Source organism: Littorina saxatilis, linkage group LG7 (assembly GCF_037325665.1).
Source record: "Littorina saxatilis isolate snail1 linkage group LG7, US_GU_Lsax_2.0, whole genome shotgun sequence".
In the NCBI taxonomy this organism is placed as follows: domain Eukaryota; kingdom Metazoa; phylum Mollusca; class Gastropoda; order Littorinimorpha; family Littorinidae; genus Littorina; species Littorina saxatilis.
The window spans coordinates 30,051,282-30,078,893 of record NC_090251.1 but is presented as its reverse complement, the minus strand read 5'-3'; the positions used below and the strand labels follow the sequence as shown (position 1 = coordinate 30,078,893).

At 41.0% G+C, this 27,612-nt stretch overlaps 2 protein-coding genes across 6 annotated transcripts in view; one reads left to right on the top strand and one right to left on the bottom strand.

The window, feature by feature from the left end:
- LOC138971125 (acyl-CoA synthetase short-chain family member 3, mitochondrial-like) overlaps positions 1-6,530 on the top strand; it is a 28,678-nt gene extending 22,148 nt beyond the window's left edge. The window contains exons 16-17 of one of the 3 annotated variants that reach the window (XM_070343751.1): positions 18-117; positions 2,368-6,530. In XM_070343751.1, coding sequence (XP_070199852.1) covers positions 18-101 — 84 coding nt within the window. In that variant the 3' untranslated portion in view covers positions 102-117; positions 2,368-6,530. Of the gene's footprint in view, positions 1-17; positions 1,868-2,367 lie in introns of those variants that run through there. The other 2 variants (XM_070343750.1, XM_070343752.1) reach the window with 2 other exon arrangements.
- A 4,995-nt stretch (positions 6,531-11,525) lies between these two features.
- LOC138971126 (TNF receptor-associated factor 6-like) overlaps positions 11,526-27,612 on the bottom strand; it is a 32,368-nt gene continuing 16,281 nt past the window's right edge. For all 3 annotated transcript variants that reach the window (XM_070343753.1, XM_070343755.1, XM_070343754.1), the window contains exons 5-9: positions 18,498-18,569; positions 18,016-18,093; positions 14,710-14,952; positions 14,112-14,468; positions 11,526-12,622 (exon numbers count right to left, since the gene is read on the bottom strand). In XM_070343753.1, the coding sequence (XP_070199854.1) occupies positions 12,107-12,622; positions 14,112-14,468; positions 14,710-14,952; positions 18,016-18,093; positions 18,498-18,569 (1,266 nt within the window). In that variant the 3' untranslated portion in view covers positions 11,526-12,106. The remainder of the gene's footprint in view (positions 12,623-14,111; positions 14,469-14,709; positions 14,953-18,015; positions 18,094-18,497; positions 18,570-27,612) is intronic.

Sequence of the window (27,612 nt, the reverse complement as noted above, 5' to 3'; positions counted from 1 at the left end):
GATTTGTTTCCTTCTAGATTCCAGTCACAATAGAAGATGCTTCAGTTTATCCATCCATTAAGGAAGAACTGCTGAAACTTGGGATTGGCACACAAAATTAGTGCTGTTATTTCATAGGTTATCTGTTTTTAGTTGTCACTTAATCATTGATATTTATTTATACAGTGGAATCTGCTTATCAAGAATTTGGGAAAGTGCAGTTAGTGAAAAGTTTACCATTTCTATTGGGATGCTTTTCTGTTCTTTTTTTACAATTTCACAATCTCATGCTTGATTGAGTTAAATGTCACAATGCGCAAGTTGAAAATAACCAATTTAGTAATGGTTCGGATGTACAAATTAGTTCACTTGAACAAAAAAATCCAATGCAAGCTAGCTCACTGGAAGTAGATTCCATTGTAACTGTTGTTTTTGTATTCATTAAGGGAATTGGATTGCATTAACACTAACATGGGTTTTGTTTTCTTTTGGCGTTTCTCTCACAGCTTAAGCTTTTAAGAAGGAGATTAGCTTGTACCGCTTGAGCTGAAAATTCAAACGTGAAATAATCGGACAGTCAAAATAAGTACCTACCAGAATTTTGTTCGAAAAAAGGGAAATAAAAGTACATGTAGTTGGGAGGGTGAAGACAACAGTGAGCAGTTAAAACCTGGAACCAGTTTGTTTGAGAATTAATGTTCAAAGGTGGAACTGGTTAGTTTGCCTTTGAATTAATATTCCTCTGTGTGGTACCGAGACAATTCGGTCAGAATGACATGTAATGGCAATAATTATATATAGGTCCAAATCTCCTGGCTGCAGACAAACACTGTTTAATCAGAATACAGTGGAACCCCCCTTTTAAGACCTCCAAAAATTTGAAAAAAATCAGGTCTTAAAAAGGAGGGAGTCTTAAAATGGGGGTAATTTTACAGAGGTTATGAACGGAAAGTCTGAGAAAACAAGGTCTTAAAAGGGAGGAAGTCTTAAATTGGGGGGTCTTAAAAGGGGGGTTCCACTGTACATCCTATGTATTTTCAAAACTATGGGACGGTCAATTAAACAGGGATCAGAACAATGCGTCAGATTAAAAAAAAGTATGTTTTAGTGATGTAAGACTGAGGTCTGAGAACAACTCGATCTGTACCTAAAATCTTCTCAGGGTGGGTTTGTGGACAAGTTAAGCTTTTCTTCAACTACAAGAGATTAATTTGTCTACATAAAATATCACTGCTAGGTTAACATTATGTTCAAAGCAGGTGACAATTTAACTGCTTCTGGCAAAAAGTGTGTAAGTTATCTGCATAAGCTCATGAGGTATGGTCACAGTAGCCAGCATATTAATTACATATTAGTTACAATTAACTTTGCAGGTGTACTGTAATGGTTATCTTAGCATGCTTTCTTGTGATAGAGGGCTTAACTTACACTCAGTAAATCATTAGGGGATATGTAATCATGTATCCTGTATTTTTTATTTTTACCTATCCCTAGTTATATGTTTTGATTTTTGTTCTTGTTTTGCTTAGTTCTGGTTGCTTTTTTGGAAACAGTATTGTTTTTTTTAATTAGTGACCTTTAATTGCTTCATTTGGTTACTTGGTTTAGCTGCTTTTAACAGTTTGTGAGCAACTGCTTTTTTGTTACATTTTCACCGCTTCGTTTTTTTTGTTGGTGTTGATTTAAGTGATCTTTACTTGATTTTTTAAAATTATTTACACTGAGTGCACTAGTGTACTTGGAGAAATAGAAATGTGCTAGCCTGCTTCAGGAATCTGACACTGGTTTTACAAACAGAAAGCATTATAATTTCAATCAACTCATAAATTATATCCTGTGTTCATTCTTTTTTCAGTCTGATTGATCAGTTGATGTTGAAGAAGGGGGGGGGGGGGGGGGGGGGTTGTGTTTTAGTTTCTTTCAATCGATCTCCTGCAAAAAATAAAGTGCCCTGATGTTGGTTTCTGGTCTTCCAGTAAAAAAACTATGAGAGAATCCACTTTTCGTATTGAAACTAATAAAAGTGCGATGTATGTTAATTCTAATATTTGCCCTAAACTATAGGTTTTGCACATGCAATTCTCTAATCCAAATCTTCAGTTTGAAAATGAATTTACTGCAGCTGCGGATGGAATTGTTCTTAACATTGGTAGGGAAGATGACAGTGGGTTTTATTTCATAACAGAACTTGAAATTGGAAGAAGAAAAGGTTAGATTTTTATTTTTTAATCTGTTATTATTTTGCCTTGCGTTTGCATGTACGTGGTAGACCTTACCACTACCAGATTCATAATTATGTCATTAACAATTTCAAAATCTTGGAATCCTCCTCCTAATCTGTATGTATCAAAACCAATCAGAAATAAAATGACTCTTTCTGTGTTTCAGATACCAGTGGCCATTGAAGATGTCACAGCATATGACTATCTGGAAGCTTCTTTCCAAAGAGCTGGCTACCAGCCGGCAGAGGCAACTAACCGCGATAAGTTTTACCCTCGCAAGCATTGATGTCAGTCTTGAGGAGAGGGGATAGCTTTTAATCAAATCTGCAACTGCAGTTATATGGAAGTCTGATTATGTGCATTTTATTTTACTGGGCTTGTTTTAAAAAGAACTATATCTGGTTCAGCCTACTGCATGCAGAGTTGGAAAGGGTTTTTGACTCACATGTGAAGCAAAAGTGAGTCTATGTACTCACCCGAGTCGTCCGTCCGTCCGTCCGTCCGGACGTCCGTCCGTCCGGCCGGCCGTCCGGCCGGAAAACTTTAACGTTGGATATTTCTTGGACACTATTCAGTCTATCAGTACCAAATTTGGCAAGATAGTGTATGATGACAAGGCCCCAAAAAACATACATAGCATCTTGACCTTGCTTCAAGGTCAAGGTCGCAGGGGCCATAAATGTTGTCTAAAAAACAGCTATTTTTCACATTTTTCCCATTTTCTCTGAAGTTTTTGAGATTCAATACCTCACCTATATATGATATATAGGGCAAAGTAAGCCCCATCTTTTGATACCAGTTTGGTTTACCTTGCTTCAAGGTCAAGGTCACAGGAGCTCTTCAAAGTTGGATTGTATACATATTTTGAAGTGACCTTGACCCTGAACTATGGAAGATAACTGTTTCAAACTTAAAATTATGTGGGGCACATGTTATGCTTTCATCATGAGACACATTTGGTCACATATGATCAAGGTCACTTTGACCCTTATGAAATGTGACCAAAATAAGGTAGTGAACCACTAAAAGTGACCATATCTTCTGGAACAACCTTGATGACAACACGATCCAGTCGTCAACGGTCAACGAATTCAGAGGAAAGCTGCCAACCGCTGACTAAAACACCAAGTGCTCTCCCCAAATTCCGCCAACGTATATTCCCAAGCTTGGGACCTGTTGGCGTAACTTATCAAGATCAAGATATCTCATGGTAGAAAGAGCCAATAAGCACCATTGTACTTCCTATGTCTTGAATTAACAGCTTTGTGTTGCATGACCTTGGATGACCTTGACCTTGGGTCAAGGTCACATGTATTTTGGTAGGAAAAATGTGTAAAGCAGTTCTTAGTGTATGATGTCATTGCTAGGTTTAGTTATTTGACCTTGACCCTGAAGGTCAAGGTCATGTAAAGGTCAAGGTCAAGCATGTGAGTCGTATGGGCTTTGCCCTTCTTGTTTGTACATATTTATGTTGTTACACTTTGTCCATACAATAGCAGATGACGTATGTGTCCATAAATATGTACAACAACATTGAAGTAGAAGAGCAACAATGTTCACATCTTTCTTCTGATTTTGACCAGTTACTTTTTCATCACATAAAAATCTGTGACATATCCGTTAATGTATGCAAGTTTTAATACATTTTTATTATATTTTTCTCGGCTGAGTCAGAGGTTGAAGGGAGAGGGAACAGGCTGGGGGACTAAAAACTGCGTCACCACTGATTTTGGGTTTGGGTGACCTGTGAAAGAATAAGCATATGGAAAGAAAGGGACTTGGGGGAGGGGTCAAGCGAGACCAAAATCACTGTGCCTTTCTGCTGGTGTCGGTATTGAATGACCAGTGAATAATAAAAATACTGGGTTTTCAATTGTGTTGGCCATTACACACACAAATATGTGTGTGTGTTGTATTTGTGGGGTTGATTTTTTTGTCATGCTTCTTCAAATGAAAAAGAGATTTATTGTTTGATTTTGCTACATATATTTTCTTGTGCCTATGCAAGCTCACAGAGAAGAGAAAATGTAAGTTTAACGCCCTCACGGCAAAGCCATTAGGAGCATGTTACAAGGAAAACCCCGGCTTTATTTAAACATAAAAAATAAAAATGCAGGGGGGGGGGGGGGGGGGGGGGGGATGATGTAGACAGCTGGCTAGCCGGCTGCCGGCTGCAAGAGGAGACCTGAAATGGGCTAGGGACCGGGTTGGGTCGTCTTGGGTCAGTGCTGAAATGGTTACTTTATGGGTTGTTGGCCGAACGGTCACCGGGGCTTCATGTTTTTGCATGTATGCGTGTTTCCAAGGCCTGAGGCTTTCGCTGTGACCCTGGGATCTTTATTGTGCGCATGCATGCACACGGGGGTATTCGGACACCGAGGAGAGTCTGCACAAAGTTGACTCTGGGGACACACATCCCGCGCCGAACTTGGGGGTTGAACCCACGCTGATAGTAACAACCGGTTTTAAAGCCAGCGCCTCTACCGACTGGGCAAACTCCCCACCCAATATGTTGGGGTCAAGAAGTTCCATGGAGGGCGGGGGGTATGGAGTAACACATAGTGTTTTGCTCAGAACATTCCCACCCAAGCAGAGCGGCGCTAGGGGTACGCATTACTGTGAAGCTGGCAGTCAGTGCTACCAAATGTCGTCTGTGTCTACCACTCACAGCAGCATGGTTGTACTTCTATGCATGCTGTGATGAATCATGCAGCTTTTACACAATAACATTGCATGTCATATCAGTTGCTGTCCATAGCAAACACATGCTGATGAGAATGATGAGTTGAGACAGAGAACTGGGAACATTCATCAAATGTCACATAGTGCAAAGTGCTCTAAACAAACAGGACATACAAGTCTTATTGACTGGTAAACAGGACATGGAATAAAGGAAAACATTATTTTGGTTATGGTAATCAAACATGATAGGGATAGGTGATCTTTGAGGATGGGCAGTAGAGGAATACAGATAATAATTTCAGCATTGTGTGAACTGTGAATCTTACAGAGATCCTGCTGAATGTGTGTGTGTGTGTGTGCGCGTGTATGCGTGCACACGTGTTTACATAAGCTTCTTGTTTTTGTTTTGTTAGTTGTTGGGTTTTTTTTCATTCCTTTTTGGTCAATCCTGGGGGCCTTGAGCAGTTTGGTTTGTATTCCAAGTCTGCTTCTGTATTTGCCTGATATCTTTCATTGCAGTGAAAGGGTATGTTTGTGGGCATGATGTGATGGTTGTGTACACGTTCTTCATAAAGGGCACACTATATCAATTTTTTGTAGTAAAAAGAAACATTTACATTGATAGTCAGTATTACTATAAATTAAGCAGGGCATTTATATTAAAACTTGTAGCAATCCTTATTTGGCCTTCTTTTACATTTTTGCTCACTGTTTTCACTGTTATTGTGATTAAATAAAATTATATATAATGTTGCAGTAAGGATTTCCCAAAAATCTATTGGGATTTTAACTCTGTTTTTCTTCCACTTGTTTAGCTTTGTTTAATTGTTAATTCAATGATGCTGCTTTTTATCTCGCAATAGTTTTGTTGTGTAAAATAATGTGGTACAAATTTACGTACTACATAATCTGAAATACTGCTGATCTTAGTTGAGAAATTAAATAAAAGAAGTGCTCATCATAATCAGTGCCAGTAATTCATTGTTTGTACACTCATTAACATGTAATCAAAGGGGTGTTACACACATATGCATTCTTAATATTAATTTTGTTCATGGAAGGTTGTGTATTGTTGGTAAAAATAAACATAAATGCAATATTTTAAGAACTTTTCTCTGAAAATGATAACTTTGAGCTGCTTTCTTTAAAGTGTGTGTGTGTATGTGTGTGCGTGTGTGTGTGCAACATTGTGTTTGCTAACTACGCAGAAGAGAGAGAGAATTGAATCTCCATGAAATGTGTTTTAGTTTCTTTTACATACTAAATCTTATTCGTTCATGAATGCTTTCATCGATGTATTTTCCATACTCAGTTCAAGTTTCCCGTGATCATTTTGGTGAAACAGATGTCTCACGATGCTTTCAATTATTTCTGGCAGGATAAATGGTCTTGGAAGTTTTGGTTCCTTCAAAATTTCATCTGGTGCAGTGTTTTGCATCAAGGCATCCGTGTGTATCTCTCTCTCTCTTTCTCTCTCTGTCTCTCTGACTTAAAGAATTTTAAGAGTTTCAATATTTATTCAATTTTTCACATGAATGAAAGCATGACTTGGCACATTACACATTTACATTATGAATTACAGTACAAATAAACAGAAGGTAATAATACTAATCATGCCACACAATGAAGTACATCTAAATTATGAATTCATAATACAAACATTTCCAAGCTGCAACCATGCAGTTCAAAACAGAGGTTAACCAAACAACAGGCTGGAGAATTCTCTTTTGATCTCTGATTTTCTGAGAAAAGCGAATGTCCTCTTGAGAAAAAAAAATGTGGACCAAAGAAAAAAATCTTTGAAACTTCACTTCTGCCTGTTCTCACTGCCAGCAAAGGTCATCAAATTGCCTTTAAAATAGCCGGGCCTAGGCAGAGATTTTCCCCCTCGGATATTGACCCTAGCCTGAACTAACTAAGGCACAAACAAGCACACACACAATGACAAAAAAACTCAGTTTACTGCGTAGCATAATAACAATTCACTTCTCAGAAGTGGACAAAGCAACCATGAACAGTTGATTGTACAGGGAATGGTTTTGACACGCTGGGCGCCTCTGATTTTACGCTGTCTGTAAAAAGACAGATTTTCATTTCACAATTAGAGATTCAGGCAGTGAACTGGTGTGTTGCGTGCTTTTCTCAGCCTCAAAACATTGAGCTAATTAGCACCAAGGATCATTGGTGAACTATCATGGATGGTGAAGTCATTTGGTTTTGAGTCACAAGTCTACAAAATCATGTACAGTGTAACAGCAAATCTAAGTTTAACCTACACTAGATCATGCAGTCTCGATGTGAGTTGTGTACGATCAATTGAACTTTAAAACCATGGGTCATACACGACACATGCTATTGGAATAGGTATAAACCTTGTACTGCCTCTTTGCAGAGTATAGGTCCTTCATGACCCAAACGTCTTCCGATTAGGGATTGAGACACTTCAACTCTTCAATGGGACTGGGTGGCCGAGCGGTAACGCACTTGCGCTCGGAAGCGAGAGGTTGCGAGTTCGACCCTGGGTCAGGGCGTAAGCAATTTTCTCCCCCCTTTCCTAACCTAGGTGGTGGGTTCAAGTACGTGCTAGTCTTTCGGATGAGACGAAAAACCGAGGTCCCTTCGTGTACACTACATTGGGGTGTGCACGTTAAAGATCCCACGATTGACAAAAGGGTCTTTCCTGGCAAAATTGTTTCGGCATAGATAAAAATGTCCACCAAAATACCAGTGTGACTTGGAATAATAGGCCGTGAAAAGTAGGATATGCGCCGAAATGGCTGCGATCTGCTGGCCGATGTGAATGCGTGATGTATTGTGTAAAAAAAAAAAATTCCATCTCACACGGCATAAATAAATCTCTGCGCCTTGAATATGTGCGCGATATAAATTGCATAAAATAAAAAAAATATAAAAATGAATCCCTGCGCTTAGAACTGTACCACGGAATACGCGCGATATAAGCCTCATATTGATTGATTGATTGATTGATTGAACTCCTTGACAAATTCCATATTAGTCGAATACAACCTACATCGTTCAGAATCTGTAGTTCAAATGACATCATTATTATTAGTTTGTTTACAAACATAATCGTTAGCGACCTGGACTGAGGTGCACGCATCCAAACTGGGGTCTGATTGGTTGAAATCAGAACAAATCTCACTTTTAATCGATCCGACCCAAGGGCTGTGTTAACCACCATTTTGGGGGCGGGGATGTAGCTCAGTCGGCAGCGCGCTGGATTTGTATCCAGTTGGCCGCTGTCAGCGTGAGTTCGTCCCCACGTTCGGCGAGAGATTTATTTCTCAGAGTCAACTTTGTGTGCAGACTCTCCTCGGTGTCCGAACACCCCCGTGTGTACACGCAAGCACAAGACCAAGTGCGCACGAAAAAGATCCTGTAATCCATGTCAGAGTTCGGTGGGTTATAGAAACACGCAGCGCGCTGGATTTGTATCCAGTTTGCCGCTGTCAGCGTGAGTTCGTCCCCACGTTCGGCGAGAGATTTATTTCTCAGAGTCAACTTTGTGTGCAGACTCTCCTCGGTGTCCGAACACCCCCGTGTGTACACGCAAGCACAAGACCAAGTGCGCACGAAAAAGATCCTGTAATCCATGTCAGAGTTCAGTGGGTTATAGAAACACGAAAATACCCAGCATGCTTCCTCCGAAAACGGCGTATGGCTGCCTAAATGGCGGGGTAAAAAACGGTCATACACGTAAAATTCCACTCGTGCAAAAAACACGTGTACGTGGGAATTTCAGCCCACGAACGCAGAAGAAGAAGACCACTATTTTGGGGGCACCAACTTTTGGTTTGTGCACTTCAGCCCAGTTCAGTAGGAAGATTAAACGGTGTTTCAGGATTACATGAGGTCTCCAGCAAAATCTCGGAATAGTTTCAGAAATATGTTGTGAGGATCTGGGTAGTGCCAGCCCCAGGCAGAATTGTACAGGTTAAAGAAATTAAAGCAATTGATCTGGAAATGACAGCCCACTTCGTCAACATCACGGGCCAAAGAATCTAGACACAGCCATCGTCGAACGCTGAAGAAGAAGAAGAAAAGCAATTGATGAGCAACCTAAACTGCCTGTGTATGTTCAAGAACTACACACACTAATGCACACACACAAAAACAAAGAGAATTAAACAGTTTGGTGTTTGACTAATATCACAAAATGCCTTTGATGGGATGTTGTAAGGGATGCATGGCTTCACCTGGAATAGTAATTAAGTAGATGGATGGAAGGACGAATTTAGGGGTAGATGCGAATGGTGAGTGTGTGGGGGTTGGATGTAACAGAAGAACTAGCAAGATAAAGCTCTTACATACACACATACACACTTTTTTAAGCCTAAATAACATGGACAAACATTTCCTGGGCAGTAAATCAAGAAAAGCAAACGGTTTTTACCACTCCCTTCGTCATGGTCCATTTGATTACACTCACTGAATTACAGTGAACACCCCATCCCCAAATAGAAGACTCCCTCATAAAAATGTGTTGGCTCTAGCTTCAAAAACAGAAATCCTGAATGTGAAGTTTTTATGATCCCGCTGTGACCCCAACATTTGATGAGGATCAAACAAACTGGGGTCATGTCGGGAGATCATCAAACCCTAGAAGTGTGGCAAGTTTCAAAACTCTAGCTTCAAAAACATCCAAGATATCACCACAGCTTCAAATTTTTGGTCTTTCTTTCTTTCTTTATTTGGTGTTTAATGTCGTTTTCAACCGTTCAAGGTTATATCACGACGGGGAAAGGGGGGAGATGGGATAGAGCCACTTGTCTTCTTCTTCTGCGTTCGTGGGCTGAAACTCCCACGTACACTCGTGTTTTTTGCACGAGTGGAATTTTACGTGTATGACCGTTTTCACCCCGCCATTAAGGCAGCCATACGCCGCTTTCGGAGGAAGCATGCTGGATATTTTCGTGTTTCTATAACCCACCGAACTCTGACATGGATTACAGGATCTTTTCCGTGCGCACTTGGTCTTGTGCTTGCGTGTACACACGAAGGGGGATAAGCCACTAGCAGGTCTGCACATAAGTTGACCTGGGAGATCGGAAAAATCTCCACACTTAACCCACCAGGCGGCCGCGACCGGGATTCGAACCCTCGACCTTCCGATTAAGAGGCCGACGTCTTACCACCCCGCCACAGCGCCCGTCCTGAGCCACTTGTTAATTGTTTCTTGTTCACAAAAGCACTAATCAAAAAATTGCTCCAGGGGCTTGCAACGTAGTACAATATATATATGACCTAACTGGGAGAATGCAAGTTCCAGTACAAAGGACTTAACATTTCTTACATACTGCTTGACTAAAATCTTTACAAACATTGACTATATTCTATACAAGAAACACTTAACAAGGGTAAAAGGAGAAACAGAATCCGTTAGTCGCCTCTTACGACATGCTGGGGAGCATCGGGTAAATTCTTCCCCCTAACCCGCGGGGGGTAATTTTTGGTCTACGGCCGGCCGATTGACAGTCTCAACATGGCTGTGTCTATCTCATTACCTCACAAGCCGGACCCCTAACACTGCTCATCCTTTAGACTCTCCTGATTCTCAGGAGAGTCAAAAACAAAGTAACAAATCTGATGCATGAAACTACACGGAAGCAAATGTTGACCAAATCATACTGCTCTAACCTAACAAGGAGTCGGTCCACCAGGGACAGACTGCAGGGTTCCAATTCAACTTTCAAATGACATGCAAAAGTGATACAAGTTGAAAGGTTCCAAAAATAAATAAGCTTACATTTGCAAACGCAAAAGATAGTTAATGTCATGCACTTCCCTGGATTTTCTTCACCTGAAAATATGCCACAAGCTCAACATGGTTGTGTCTAGCACATAATCGTTTCTGGTCCAAGCAGACCTGCCTACGTGTGATATTATTCTTCAGTAGTATTAATTCCAGTTCCAAGTTAAGTCAAGCACCATTCTCGGAAGCAGTCATGAAAGATTTCAATTCACAAAAGCGACAAAAGTTCACAAAAAAGGACCATGGGCTGCTCAATATAGAAATTGTAAAGAGCAGATTTGACTAAGTCAAAATTCATTTCCAGTCAAAATTCTATGACACTAATATTACCCAATATTGACGGACTGTGTGATGATATCTTCTGCTATGGTCTGTTGAGACAGTGATATCAAAATCGAGACCGGAGGTCGAGATTTTGATATCACTGTCGAAACAGACCAATAGCAGAAGATATCATCACACAGTCAGTCAATGTTAGATATATTGCTAATTCTCTGGACATTTTGTATTTACTGTAAAGAAATTAAAAAAGTATTTGTCTCAGTTTTGGCTGTTCCATATCCCTCCCTCTGATTATTATTTCTTTTTGTTCACTCTTTTCTTGTACTTTTCAGTTTTTCAAAATGTTTTTTTCTTTCAAAAAGTCTTTAGTCACTTGCTCAACTAAATTCTGGGATAATTACATTTTCATATATATTTGTTTGTTTTTAAATTTAGGTGTTTTTGTTTTTGAAGTGGGGAAGCAATAAAGAGGTCGTCGATATCAAAACTGATATCGACGGAAATGTCGTCGATATCACTTTTGCACTGAGCTCAGTTTTGCCCAATTGACCAATGGAAATCCACGTAACATATGAAATAGCAATATTTAGCTATGACTACTATAGTACTAGTAGTTATCGAGAAATAGAAGCAGTCGGCAGGTTTGCACAAGTTATGTGACCACTGTACCATCTGACAAGTCGTGACTACTGCACAATCTGACAAGTCATGTGACCATATGACAAGTCATGTAACTACTGCACAGTGGGACAAGTCATGTGACCATTGCACAGTATGACAAGTCATGTGACCACTGCACAATCTGACAAGTCATGTGACCACTGCACAATCTGACAAGTCATGTGACCACTGCACAATCTGACACAAGTCACGTGACTACCTCACAATCAAACACAAGTTGTGTCACCATCTCGTAATGTCAGAGGTTGTTATACACCGTTTGCTCTCATATATGGCTTCAGGCCTGCAACCAAAAATGATCTGCAATCTCCTGATTTAGCCCTGTTGATGATTTGACATCACACTGAATGAATCTCAATGAGTTCACTCCTCTCAGCTCACTCAGCATCACTTCCATGGGGCTGTTTCAAAAATCTTGGTTTTGTTGGTCAACTTACTCAACAAGACTCTTTAAATTCAGCATTTAACCATGCCCTCAAGCTCATTTTCATCCACTTGGCAGTACGTGTGCTTTGATGATAAGCGTATCGTTCTTGATGTAAGACGAGTTTTTCAACGCACTAAGGGGCAGGAACTCCATATAACCAAAACCTTTGTGATTCCTGGGAGTGGTTGGCCTTTGAAAGGCTGCCAAGTTTGGTTTTGCGGCAAGCGTTTCCGCCACATGATTCCTGAGTTCACAACAGTCATTTTGATCCATAACAGACAGGATTATTCGGCCGCCGAACGGCCATTCCAGTACATCGTCGTACTCGCCCTGCATGAAGTGAATGAACAGCGACAGGTGGCTCCCTCTGGCTGAGTCGACACCGTTCAAGTTGGCCCGCACACAGAGTTTATAACCTCCGGAAGGAGAGGTGTAGAACGGCAGGCTGTGCAGAGCCGTTGTTTCTCCCTTTTCAGCCTCACGCTGGTACTTGGAGTAGTTTCGTATTTTCCAGAAAAACTCTCCGTTGCAGATCCGTCCCTCCATTTCGTTCAGCTGCTGCTCCTGTGCCCGCATCTAAAAGAAAGGAAAGACAAGTGAATATGGAATGTTTCTTGTACTGGAGTGGTCTGATGCAAAATTCACACAGATTTTTGTACAGCTTGTCCTACTATTGTGAATTCCCAAACTATGCCCATGTGGCAAAAATGAAATAACAGTCATCACTGTTGAAATTATTCCGAAGTCAATGGTAGCGCAACGTTCTTTAAAATTCCCTAAGAATGCACACAAAGGCAGAACATGTTTGAAGAAGCCTGCACATGACAACTTCTACAGTGGAACCGCCCTTTTAACCCCTCACAAATCTGAGAAGATCGGGTCTTAAAATGGAGGTAAATTTACAGACGTTATGAACTTCTTCTTCTGCGTTCATGAGCTGAAACTCCCATGTACACTTGTGTGTTTTTAGCATGAGTAGGGTTTGTTACGTGTATTACCCCGCCATTTAGGCAGCCATGAGGGGTAATGAACAAAAAAAATGAAAAAGAAAGGTGTTAACAAGAAGGGCAAAGCCCATACGACTCACATGCTTGACCTCGACCTTTAGGGTAACTAAACCTAGCAATGACATCATACACTAAGAACTGCTTTACACATTTTTCCTACCAAAATACATGTGACCTTGACCCACGGTCAAGGTCATGCAACACAAAGCTGTTAATTCAAGACATAGGAAGTACAATGGTGCTTATTGGCTCTTTCTACCATGAGATATGGTCACTTTTAGTGGTTCACTACCTTATTTTGGTCACATTTCATAAGGGTCAAAGTGACCTTGACCTTGATCATATGTGACCAAATGTGTCTCATGATGAAAGCATAACATGTGCCCCACATAATTTTTAAGTTTGAAACAGTTATCTTCCATAGTTCAGGGTCAAGGTCACTTCAAAATATGTATACAATCCAACTTTGAAGAGCTCCTGTGACCTTGACCTTGAAGCAAGATAAACCAAACTGGTATTAAAAGATGGGGCTTACTTTGCCCTATATATCATATGTAGGTGAGGTATTCAATCTCAAAAACTTCAGAGAAAATGGGAAAAATGTGAAAAATAGCTGTTTTTTAGACAACATGTATGGCCCCTGCGACCTTGACCTTGAAGCAAGGTCAAGATGCTATGTATGTTTTTTGGGGCCTTGTCATCATACACCATCTTGCCAAATTTGGTACTGATAGACTGAATAGTGTCCAAGAAATATCCAACGTTAAAGTTTTCCGGACGGACGTCCGGACGTCCGGACGGACGGACGGACGGACGGACGGACGGACGACTCGGGTGAGTACATAGACTCACTTTTGCTTCGCATGTGAGTCAAAAAGGGTGGAATTTAGTCTTAACATTTGGGGGTCCTAAAAGGGGGTTCCACTTTACCTAAAATCCTTGTACTCTTGCCCCAATGAGGGGGGCTTAAACCTAAGAACAGAGAAAATGCGGGGCAATACACTAACCACATCCCCCCCTCCACCCCCGTTTTTCTCTCAGAAAACCCATGCACCCACCTTCAGTTTGTAGCTGTCGACCTTAGCCTGCAGCTCCAACAGCCTCTGTTCATGTAGCACCAGCTTCTGTTCGTCATGCATCGTACTGTAACTGGACTTGGACGACGAATCCATCCTCAGGGAATGACCAGACATGTTGCCGCCTTCTGCGTCCGACAGTGCTCCCGACGCGTAGTTTAAGACCTGAGCTTCCAGGGTTCCTGTGGAGGTGGCTCCGGACATGAGGTATTTGGGGTCAGAGGGTGAGCGGCGAAGCTGTGATGATTGGCCGTGGAGCCTCCTTGAGGAAGAGTCGAGGGAGGTGGAGGCAGGGACCGGTGTTTTCAGCATGTGGGATGGAAAGGAGAGTGGGCCTCCCTGGAAGTGATAACAATGTTTGTATCATTAGTGGTATGATCACGACTAGACTCTGTTCTCCATCAACGTTAACTCTGATGTGCAACATGCACAGTCGTTCTCGAACACACATGCGATGACAATCCATGATGGCACACGGTGCAAGATGCCAGCTAAGTCAATTGCAAGATATTTTCTAAAGGTTATTTGATTCCTGCAGAAAACCCAAAGTCAGCCTATAAGAAAGCAAACACTCTCTCACCTGAAGTACGGGAGAAGACCTGAGCGACAGCCCTGCTTCCACAGAGGTCAAGTGATGTGCCATACTGGTCATGGCCCCGGACATCTCCGTGGGCGAGAGGTTTCGTGACGGGAACGTCGTCATGTCTCGTGACAAGGGGTCCATGTTAAGAAAGTGGAAGATTCGCGTGAGCCCTTGGCACAGCATAACCATGTGATCTGACATGCTGTCTCGTAAATGGTCCTCCATCGTGCAGCGCTCAATCTGAAAAACACAAATGGTTGAGGCTCCTTTGCAGGGAATGTGCCTACAGGCTATTGAGAACTACTGTGTGGCAAGGTTATCAAACACCAGCAATTTCTAGTGTTAACAGTCTTAACATTCTATGAAATAAACTGTAGACCTAAGTTTGTTGTTCTTGCTGATTTGAAGTGCAAGTGAAAACCAACAACAACCTCTCTCGTGAATCTTATTTAATTTAATTTTAAGTGCCACAAAGTTATATGTACATACTTTGCTATCATCAGAAAATCAATAGACTGCGAGGGAAACAACCGCTGTATATTGTCCTTTTAATTGCAGGAAGATGAGCCTCATCTGGAGTCAATTTTATCAGTTTTGGCCAGTTGTTTTAGATGGCCTGTTCTGGTTTTTTCATTGGATTTTTAAACCAAATTCTTCCGGCAGTCAAGGGGTTACAATGAGTCATGACACTTGACTTCAAGATTGTTATTACGACTGAGCAAAAGTGTGTAGGAGATAATGTTTTATCAGAAATACTTTCGAGTATGAATTAATAGAAAGCAATCCACCATTGCCATGCTCTTTGCACCAGGAAAACACTGATTGGAGATTTAGTCCTCAACTTCCTGCTCCAAAGTTAATCTCAGATACTAATAGATCTGAGCAAGAAAATGAATACAAGTGTATCTCCTTGAAATATCCTAAAAATCCTTCCCTGTAAACCTAGCTCTCTGAACTCGCCAAACATCTGTCCAAGGCTTCACAAAGGAGAAAAAGAGTGTTCTTTCACTCAGACTCATACCCACAGCAGACCTGTTTACCCCTAAAACATTGCATGTGTATTTTCTGGGAGCAAAATGAGGCAAATGTGTAGTTTTGTAATTGAATGTGTAGAATTTCTCGTCGACCTATCACAACAACAAGAACAATGATTGCTACTTTTTACCACATGTATTGATTGACTGACGGAAAAATGGGAATTGCAGACAGTGCAATGAGCATGACGTTTTCCTTTCCGCGAAGAGACAAGGCATGGGTAGTCCTGATGATATTTTGGCAGAAAGACTTGGTTCGGCGCATTGCTCGTCTTTTTCTTTTTGGTCGGTGGCCTTTCGGAGTCATTTTCTTCACAGTTCTCATCTTCACTTTCGTGTGCTCTGCGTTCAGCCATTGTGTCGAAACGCCCGCATGGTTTGGCAGTAACGCGTTCAGTTGTGCCCGGCATTTGCTTGGAGAAGCCTATTCGGCATTAACAAGCTACAACGCAACGCCCGCGGGCGCTTTACGCGCTGCATGCAGCAAACGACTCCTGGCCGAAAACATGGATTGGAAAATGGATCAGTCAAGGGAGATGAAGAAAATTACGGATTGTGATATGCGTAGCCGAAACAATACCGTTTGCGTGCAGGGACGGGGCGGTGTGAGAGCACAACGGGACAAGGAACAGGTGTAAACAGTAAAGACAACAAAAAAACAAAAACAAAAAAATTTTTAATTTTTTTTTTTTTTTTTTTTAAATACCGTTTGCGTAGAAAACGACAGACTTGCGTAGTTGCGTAGTATATTATTCAAATTCGTAGTTTACTACGCTCAATGTGTAGTGTAAACAGGTCTGCCACAGATCTAGGGCTTGGACTACCCAGACACACAGATCTAGGGCTTGGACTACCCAGACCCACAGATGTAGGGCTTGGACTACCCAGACCCACAGATCTGTAGAGACCCAGAGTACTATTCTTTCACTTTTGCACACGTGAGGGTATTCTTTTTACTGGGTATCTTGATTAGCCAATGACTGCTTTTTGTTCAGTAAAAAAAAGTCTACATGTACCAGTAATCTCAGGCTGCAACTGGCCCACCTTATATTGTTATTGTTCGTTAAGCGAGCTAATCAAGTGCAGGAATAACCGAGAAATAAATACCCAGTAGATGCGGAAGGATACCGGTAGATTCTACTGGGTAAAAAGTCAACTTTCGTATTCCATGAAATGTTTGTGTACAAATTCAAATCAGTGAAAATTTGACAGCCTTTGGTGTCAGCTAGGACTTTGTCTCCTTGGGTAAAACATGATGCAAATGGAGATGTTCTTTTTACCATCCAAAGAAAGGAGGATGCTCTAAGTTACTTTTCTGGTTTCTCCATTCTCTGAGTAATTCATTTTAAAAAAAAACCAAGTCGCGTAAGGCGAAAATACAACATTTAGTCAAGTAGCTGTCGAACTCACAGAATGAAACTGAACGCAATGCCATTTTTCAGCAAGACCGTATACTCGTAGCATCGTCAGTCCACCGCTCATGGCAAAGGCAGTGAAATTGACAAGAAGAGCGGGGTAGTAGTTGCGCTAAGAAGGATAGCACGCTTTTCTGTACCTCTCTTTGTTTTAACTTTCTGAGCGTGTTTTTAATCCAAACATATCATATCTATATGTTTTTGGAATCAGGAACCGACAAGGAATAAGATGAAAGTGTTTTTAAATTGATTTGGACAATTTAATTTTGATAATAATTTTTATATATTTAATTTCCAGAGCTTGTTTTTAATCCAAATATAACATATTTATATGTTTTTGGAATCAGAAAATGATGGAGAATAAGATGAACGTAAATTTGGATCGTTTTATAAATTTTTATTTTTTTTTACAATTTTCAGATTTTTAATGACCAAAGTCATTAATTAATTTTTAAGCCACCAAGCTGAAATGCAATACCGAAGTCCGGGCTTCGTCGAAGATTACTTGACCAAAATGTCAACCAATTTGGTTGAAAAATGAGGGCGTGACAGTGCCGCCTCAACTTTCACGAAAAGCCGGATATGACGTCATCAAAGACATTTATCAAAAAAATGAAAAAAACGTTCGGGGATTTCATACCCAGGAACTCTCATGTCAAATTTCATAAAGATCGGTCCAGTAGTTTAGTCTGAATCGCTCTACACACACACACAGACACACACACACACACACACACACACGCACGCACGCACGCACATACACCACGACCCTCGTCTCGATTCCCCCCTCTACGTTAAAACATTTAGTCAAAACTTGACTAAATGTAAAAAGATAAGAAAACAACATTTCTCACCTTTATATTGCATCCTAAAACACCAAAGGTACATGTGATGATTTTTTGGGGGCATAGGTCCTCTTCATGAGTTGGAAGCTGCAAAAAACAAGACAGAATATAGAGCTCTGCATTCTCATTTCAACATTTCATGTCAGTATACTGCATCCAAACACAGACACTGACAGATGGCTGACTTTGACATACTCACTATTAGAAATATAATTCTCACGCAATCACACAACACACTTGGTAAAAAAAAGCCAAGAGAAAAAACAACACAGTTAATTCCTGGTGCATTGTATTTCATATGGCTTCATTAAACCTTGATAAGAAGACGCATGCACGCACGCACACACACACACACACACACACACACACACACACACACACACACAGACGCTATCTCTCTCTTACTAACATACACACTCACTTACGTTCTCTCTCTCTCACACATCCACTCTCCTTGGTAGAGCCCCAAAAGGGAAAGAATGTAATCTTACCACTTCTCTCGTTACTTCCTCCTCACAAAGCTGACATTTGACTTGACCCTTAGGACATGACTGTACATGTGTCTGCAACACACAAAAACAATGGTGGTTCATTATTAACAATGTGAGAAAATGATACATTTTTGCATGTTGGAAAAGCACCCATGGCCAGATATATAGAGAATACTACGTCATGACTTGCTTTGTCGTACCAGATTTATACAAGTTACTTTTTTAAATATTAAACTGCGAGCGAAAGCAAGCTTTTCAATATTTCAAAAAAGCAACGAGTGTAAATCTGGTACGACGCAGCAAGCTGTTGTAGTATTTTGTTTATCCTATATATACTGTACTTGCTTGTCTTTTGCTACAAATCCCAGAGTCAACATGTCCGAATTAATATGCTTCTCATGAAACCTCGATCTCTTCCAAAGCCTCGTCACTCTAGAAAGTATAGCTTGACGTTTTAGATCTAAAAATTCTTTCGTGGAAACAGCAAGTGCAAAAGTGTTTCCAGAATGACGTTTGTCTCGGTGACTTTGGTATCATGAGCAGTGGAAAATCAGGTCCCTAGCTGTCAGACTACTTTGACGTGACCTTATTTACATGATATACCCACGTGTCAATTGAACGATATTGTTATCTCATGAGTGGTCTCTCTCACGTACGTAGGATATACTAACAACACACCTGAGCAAATATTGTTTTTTTGTACTCAATCACCTTGTCCGCGTCAAACACTAGAAGCAATTTTTTATCCGTCCAGATACTATCTATATGGTTTGCTAAATGTTCATAAAAACATTTAAAATAAAGCAGTGTCAGATTTATATGCTCAAACGGGACTTGTTTTTACACCAGATGCTAAAAATGCTTCTTTAAAAGCAGTCTGCTTCATGTACAAATTATTGATAATTTACTTCTCAACGGGGGGTGCTGGCAATTCATGAGACATGCTACATGTCGCCATATTACGCTGTTGATATAATTCATTTCATGTGTATCAGCATGGGGCTAGGGACTCAAAACAGTCAACACCCAGGAAACAGTGAATACCTAATACAAATCTTTGTGACAAACCAGGAACACCTGAGTTATATCATTATAGTCCATAACATGTAATATCCCCCTCGGTTCGGGCCCTTTCAAGTCCCCCTCACCTCAACCCCCGCCATACCGCCACATCCGCTCTTTTCAGGTTCTGCTTACTCAGATTTTCGGTACATATTAATGTCTGTATTTTTACCCCTGTTTTAAGATTACCTCGTTTTTAGGACAAGACCCAATTTTCTCAGATGTTAGGTGGGATTGGGGGAGGGGGAGGACTTAAAAGGGCCTGAACCGAGGGTGATAATTACATGTTATGGACTATAATGATATAACTCAGGTGTTCCTGGTTTGTCACAAAGATTTGTATTGGGTATTCACTGATAGGGTATTGACAGTTTTGAGTCTGACGGCCCCGTGCTGATACACATGAAATGAACCAATTCAGGTACATGTAGCAATTAACCAGGTCCACAGATAATATCTGCATGGGCTGTAACTGGTCATATTACTGCATTGCAAATGAACAACAAAGAGGCAGTGCATCATGACACACTTCCCACTGAGATCGCAATCTTTCAATAACAAGGAACTGCGGTGCATAAATTGCGTCATCAAGGAAGAGTCTTTCCGCCTTCAACAAACTGGCATGTCATATTACATCTGACAGACACAGGCCGGGCCAAGCAGAATGTGTCTTTTTAACAAAAAGAAGAAGTTATTTCAGCTTTTTTCGTCTTCTTTATTTAGAGTGAACAGTTTACCCTACTGTAAGACAGTAGTAAGACACTGACAGAGACAAACTGGTTACAAAACCAGTGCACTATTGACTGACTTATAGTAAGACGCTGACAGAGACAAACTGGTTACAAAACCAGTGCACTATTGACTGACTTATAGTAAGACGCTGACAGAGACAAACTGGTTACAAAACCAGTGCACTATTGACTGACTTATAGTAAGACGCTGACAGAGACAAACTGGTTACAAAACCAGTGCACTATTGACTGACTTATAGTAAGACGCTGACAGAGACAAACTGGTTACAAAACCAGTGCACTATTGACTGACTTATAGTAAGACGCTGACAGAGACAAACTGGTTACAAAACCAGTGCACTATTGACTGACTTATAGTAAGACGCTGACAGAGACAAACTGGTTACAAAACCAGTGCACTATTGACTGACTTATATAGTAAGACGCTGACAGAGACAAACTGGTTACAAAACCAGTGCACTATTGACTGACTTATAGTAAGATGCTGACAGAGACAAACTGGTTACAAAACCAGTGCACTATAGACTGACATAGTAAGACGCTGACAGAGACAAACTGGTTACAAAACCAGTGCACTATAGACTGACTCGTAAGCGACTTGGCGCCAAGAAGCACTTACGAGGTCCCACGATTTCACCGACGATATCCTGCATTTAAACCTGGACTTTTGCAACAAGAAAACTGATACTCTTAAGAACAGTCTCAGTATCAAACAATGATGTAATCATTCTACATACAACAGTACCAGGAAAAGGAAAATTCAATGCAATCGTGTCCCACAAAATTTGTTGCTGTCATCACTGATGTAAATGCATGCATGCATTACGGTGCTTGCACGAACACGAACCCCCCCCCCCCCCCCCCAGCACAGGACACACATGTACACAGACACAGGTCAAACACAAAAATAAATAAATGTTCCCCCCCCCCCAACCAAGTCCACACTGGGAGTAGGACCAAATGTTCCAAATGCTCTTTAGTCGGTTAAATCTTGTGTGTGTGTGTGTGTGTGTGTGTGTGTGTGTGTGTGTGTGTGTGTGTGTGTGTGTGTGTGTGTGTGTGTGTGTGTGTGTGTGCGCGCGCACGCTTGTGTGTGCGCGCACGCTTGCATGTGCGTGCGTGTGTGTGCACGTCTTTTGCTGTAAACATTTTTTCTTGTAATTGGCAAGTGTTCTTAGCTTAAATTAATCAAGCCCACCCTCATGTAGATAACCCTTGATACTCAACAGCATGCACTTATAACAGCCCAGTGGTTATCCAGTCCATTAAACTTAAAGCCTCAGCACCGGGTATTGAATTACTTGAAAAAACAATAAGAGCATGAAGACAAACCGTCACCTTTCTACACGACCACCTTCATACTATCTCTGTTGAGACTGTTCTAGAAGATTGATTGTCTCATACCTTTTTTGACCCTGTTCCCACTTATGTACTTGAAGGAAAGAAGGGGGGGGGGGGGGGGGGGAAGTCCTACCCACAGGCACCATAACTAGTCTAACGTATTTATACCAGACCACAAAGACATGTCAGTTACGCAGTCAATTTGGGTCACTACTTGACCGTAATGCTATTACCTTTGAGATTATTCTCGAAAATTGATAAGGAGGTCTCTGCTTGCACTTTTTTCTCTGCCTTTTTTTTCACACTCCTGTACATATTACTTTGGGGTGGGGTGGGGAGGGGTAATTAGGTGAGAGCTGTGTTGCAAACAACAGAGGGTAATGTGATCGGTTTTTAAGTGCCTGCCAGAGTTATAATTCTACACCTGTAGATGAGAGCTGTGTTGTAAACAACACAAAATATTCTGATCGGTTCATAAGTGCCTGCCAGAGTTATAATTCTACACCTATCTCTTGATCTGCGGTATTGCGAAAGAGGGTATGTCCGTTTTGGGACAAGAACTGTAAACAAGTTGCTTTTGTGATCGTGGAAGACTTTAACACTAATTCCCTTCCTGATTGTACACACATTACCTACAATATTGCCTTAGATGGTTAAGGGGTGAAGTGCTGCATTCTGTACATGCTGCAGACATCCTGGTACACACGCACAGGTATACTCACACACACGCACAGACATATACGCACATGTAGATGCAGGTCGGCTGCAGACAGGCTAGCAGGCAGACACAATACAAATTTAAGGCAGAAAGGCATATGCATAATGGGGGTGGGGGGGGGGGGGGGGGGAGATGAGAGAGAGACAGATCAAGATAGAGAGAGGGACAGAGAGAGAGAGAGAGACTGAAACACACACACGTCACACACTGTCACACATTATAATTTATATACAGGCAGACACTGCACTGAGCCAAACAATATTCCCTTTTGAAACACCCCCCCCCCCCCCCCCCCCAAACCCACTTGATCTGCCAAGGAAAAAGGCTTCCTGGTTACTATTCTCAACCTTGCTATCACGAGTATATTTAGCTAATGGCGGCTTCAAAAGGTATCAGATTACACCAATGAATCACTATCGGCCATGCCTTCAAGGTAAAAAAAACTGTCCTGAGATCAATTTACAAGTAACAAGACACTGGCGACTAAAACACTACTTCCCAGTCATTATTTGTAATTCCACACTATTGTGGAGTGCACACACTCTCACCCAAAGTAAATCGTCTGACAATTAAATAACAGCCAGTTCTTTTTTAAGAAACTACTGAAGCCTGACATTGACAATTAATTGTCTTCTGCCTTAAATAAAGAAGTTAGCAGCTATTTTAGTACCTTCTTTCTGAAAATAGCCAGAGGGAGGAAACACAATACACATGATTCATTGAACATGTATTGACACCTGAATGGTATCATTGTGATTTGATCTGAGGAAAACTTCAATGTCAACGCTTCTTAGCTCTAGATTATAGTGTTAATCACTTGCACACAGTAAATCACCTGGCAATAATAACAGACAGTTTTTATTCAGGAAAGTACTAAATCAGTCCTCTTCATAAAGAGGTCGGCTATTTTAGTACCTTCTTTTTCTGAAAATAGCCAGACAGAGTACACTGAATAACTGGGTGGCTGAGTAGTAACGCACTTGCGCTCGGAAGCGAGAGGTTGCGAGTTCGACCCTGGGTCAGGGCGTTAGCAATTTTCTCCCCCCTTTACTAACCTAGGTGGTGGGTTCAAGTGCTAGTCTTTCGGATGAGACGATAAACCGAGGTCCCTTCGTGTACACTACATTGGGGTATGCACGTTAAAGATCCCACGATTGACAAAAGGGTCTTTCCTGGCAAAATTGTATAGGCGTAGATAAAAATGTCCACCAAAATACCTGTGTGACCTGGAATAATAGGCCGTGAAAGGTGGATGCAGCGCCTATAGGCTGTTGATCTACTGGCCGATGTGAATGCGTGATATAATTATTGTGTAAAAAATTCGATCTCACACGGCATTAATAGGTAACATGCGCCTTGAGTCGCCTTGTGTGGTGAGATACGTGCGCGATATAAATCCTCGTAAAAAAAATAAAAAAATAAAAATAACTGAACAGTAGCTTTACTCACCCCTTAAAACTGTACTGAATCAATTGAGGAAAATGTCAATGTAAACACTAGAGAGCATTTTCTAATGCGGACGTTTAGTCGGTTTACATTAAAAAAAAAAGTGCAAACATTGCAAAGCAAACAAGATGAACGGGAAGTCAAATATGTTTCACAGCTTGTGCACGTTTCCCACTTTTTAAGAGTGAACTTGGGATTTTTTGTAACCATTTCCTGAATAGTAAGCATTTATTCAATCTTAACTGTACATCAACATTTGCTGTTCCACACCGGTCTGCACTATGACAGGCCATTAAGTTCAATTTTCAAAGAGTGTGTTACTTTTTTTTGCAAAGTTTGCTCTTTTTGGGTGAATCGAAAAAAAAATTTGTTTCATTTGTCTCATAATAATTTGTTTTTCTCTGTCAATTTACCCATTTTGATTCCCCTTCCAAATGAAAACACACACACACACACATTACAGTCTAGAGACATCCTGCTTGCTGCCGCGCGAGCCGAGAAAATGTTCTCTGCGCTGGATGCAAAACCCCTCCGCGCGGGGTGTTTTCAGACATGTCCGACACAGGGTGATTAATTTCAATCTTACACTCAAAACCAGTATTTCAATAATCTATAAATTCTCCCTGTTAGTAGCCCGATGAGATAACATTGGATTGTAGAATGTAAGACCATCCAGCAGTGATAGAATAAGCAAGTGTCAAGCCACACTTTTTGAAATCAAAATCAAAACCTACACATGATCAAAACAGACAGTTAAACTGTGTCTTTGCACTCACGATAACCCCACTCCATTACTCCGCCTTAATTCTTTCTTTTTTTTAATAAAGAACTGCCAAACCTTCATTCACCCCCCTCCCCCCCCCCCCTCCATTCTGTCTGCTCTGTCTCTTACCCCCCCCCCCCCCTCCTCCATTCTGTCTGCTCTCTGTCTCTTTTGTAAAGTGTGAAATGTTCTTACTCATAGACAACCAAGCCTAACACACACACACACACACACACACACACACACACACACACACACAAACTTAGCTCCTGCTCTTTAAAAAGGTTTCTCAGGATTACGAGAATGTTTTTTTCAGGGACATGTGAAGCCAAACAAAATGTCACGTCTGTCCTGACGATATGAAATGACTTCCTGGTTCAATTTAAAGCTACAAGTAAACAGGCACATGGAACTATTCTTTTCTCATAGCACAAGCACACCCCACACAAGCACACAGTCTGACACACAATAAAACGTTATAAGAGCACATAGCTCAGCGGTTGGTTTGTTTTGGCTCATAAGCCAGTTCATTGCTAGATCATGGATTCCATTCCGTACAAAGGGATATTGTCAACTTTCTTGCAAATGAGACCCCTGTGTAAAAGATCCAAAGCTGCCAGCGAAAGTCTTAAGGCTTGAAAAACACAAAGAAAAACAGAAATGTATACTCTTCCCAGGGAAAGCAACCCGGACTTTCACGAGGGAAACCTCTGAGGACTACATTCTCACACATATATATATCTCTTCTATCTTCTCCATCCTTTTTTTCCACACACACACACACACACACACACACACACACACACACACACACACACACACACACACACACACACACACACACACACACACACACACACACATCCACACCTTCTTCTCGTTCGCTCCTTCTTCTTCTAGACATCAACTCCTGTGGCACTCACAAAAACATCTTCTAGAAAAACTTCTTCTAGACATCAACTCCTGTGACCCCCCCCCCCCCCTTCCCCAAGCATTGAAAGTAACAGCTTACGCACATACAATCATTGTACTTGTAGGTTGTCATACCCTCAGGTAACCTCTAGATATCTACCAAGATGTTACAATTAGACACCTACAATCTCTTCCTGGTCGACACAATGCAAAGGGTGGAGTAAAGTCTGTGCCTACTTTGGGTGCATGATTCAGCTCATACAGACGTACAAAATCTGCCCTCACTGTGCACAGTGGAGCCTCCATTTTAAGGCCAAATTATTTGTTCTTAAAATCAAGTCTTAAAAACGAGGAAGTTTTAAAATGGAGGTGCTCCCCCGAAATCGGCGTATGCTGCCCGAATGGCGGGGTAAAAACGGTCATACACGCAAAAATCCACTCGTGCTAAAAACATGAGTGAACGTGGGTGTCTAAGCCCATGAACGAAGAAGAAGAAGAAGAAAAATGGAGGTACATTTACAGAGGTTATATGAACAGAAAATCTGGAGAGTAAAAAAGGTCTTAAAAGGGTGGAGTCTTAACCCTTTGACTACTGATTTAATGCAGACCGTACCCTCCAGGGCCGCTATTAGAGTCACGGCTCACCCTGCCTGGGAGGTTCTACCGACTACTGTACATGATTACGTTCACCACCACAGACCCGTCTGGGCCTTTACATGGAAAAAGAGCATTCATTCCCTTGGACACATGCCCCAAATCTACTGTGCAGCCTTGTACTTATGTCAATCTCTGATAACATCATTAAACAAGTCGCGTAAGGCGAAATTACAACATTTAGTCAAGCTGTCGAACTAACAGAATGAAACTCAACTCACTGCATTTTTACAGCAAGAGCATATACTCGTAGCATCGTCAGTCCACCGCTCGATGCAAAGGCAGTGAAATTGACAAGAAGAGCGTGGTAGTAGTTGCGCTGAGAAGGATAGCACGCTTTTCTTTATCTCTATTCTTTTTAACTTTCTGAGCGTGTTTTTAATTCAAACATATCACATCTATATGTTTTTGGAATCAGGAACCCACAAGGAATAAGATGAAATTGTTTTTAAAGCGATTTCGGAAATTTTATTTTAATAATAATTTTTATATTTTTAATTTTCAGAGCTTGTTTTTAATTTGAATATAACATATTTATATGTTTTTGGAATCAGAAAATGATGAAGAATAAGATGAACGTAAATTTAGATAGTTTTAAAAACAAATTATTTTTTTAAAATTTTCAGATTTTTAATGACCAAAGTCATAAATTAATTTTTAAGCCACCAAGCTGAAATGCAATACCGAAGTCCGGCCTTCGTCGAAGATGGCTTGGCCAAAATTTCAATCAATTTGATTGAAAAATGAGGGTGTGACTGTGCCGCGTCAACTTTTACAAAAAGCCAGATATGACGTCATCAAAGGTATTTATCGAAAAAAAGAAAAAAACGTCCGGGGATATCATTCCCAGGAACTCTCATGTCAAATTTCATAAAGATCGGTCCAGTAGTTTGGTCTGAATCGCTCTACACACACACACGCACAGACAGACAGACACGCACAGACAGACAGACACACACACACACACATACACCACGACCCTCGTCTCGATTCCTCCTCTACGTTAAAACTTGACTAAATGTAAAAAAGGTCATATTGTATAGGGAATGGCAACTACCATTCAACAAGATGGTAGAGTACCATCTCTCACAAGAAACCTGTCCAAAAATAACGTCCTTCGACCCTGGGTGCCCATTTTAAATACTATGATTAAAGTAGCAGATCATCAATTAACAAGAGAAGGAGTCTCTTCTTTGGAGGTGACCTCTCAACACAGTGACGTCATACTAATGTCAAACAAACCTCAAGAAGTTAAAACTTTTCTTAACATTTTTCCCTGAAGAAAATGAAGACAGATCCTCCTCCCTATCACTGTGACATTCCCCATATTCCCATGCCAAGCCAAATATTTTAAAGATCACACACACACACACACACGCACGCACGCACACACATTTTTCACCCCCACTGCACCAAACATCCTGAAACACTAACACATAACCAATATTAACTCTTCACTCTGTAATC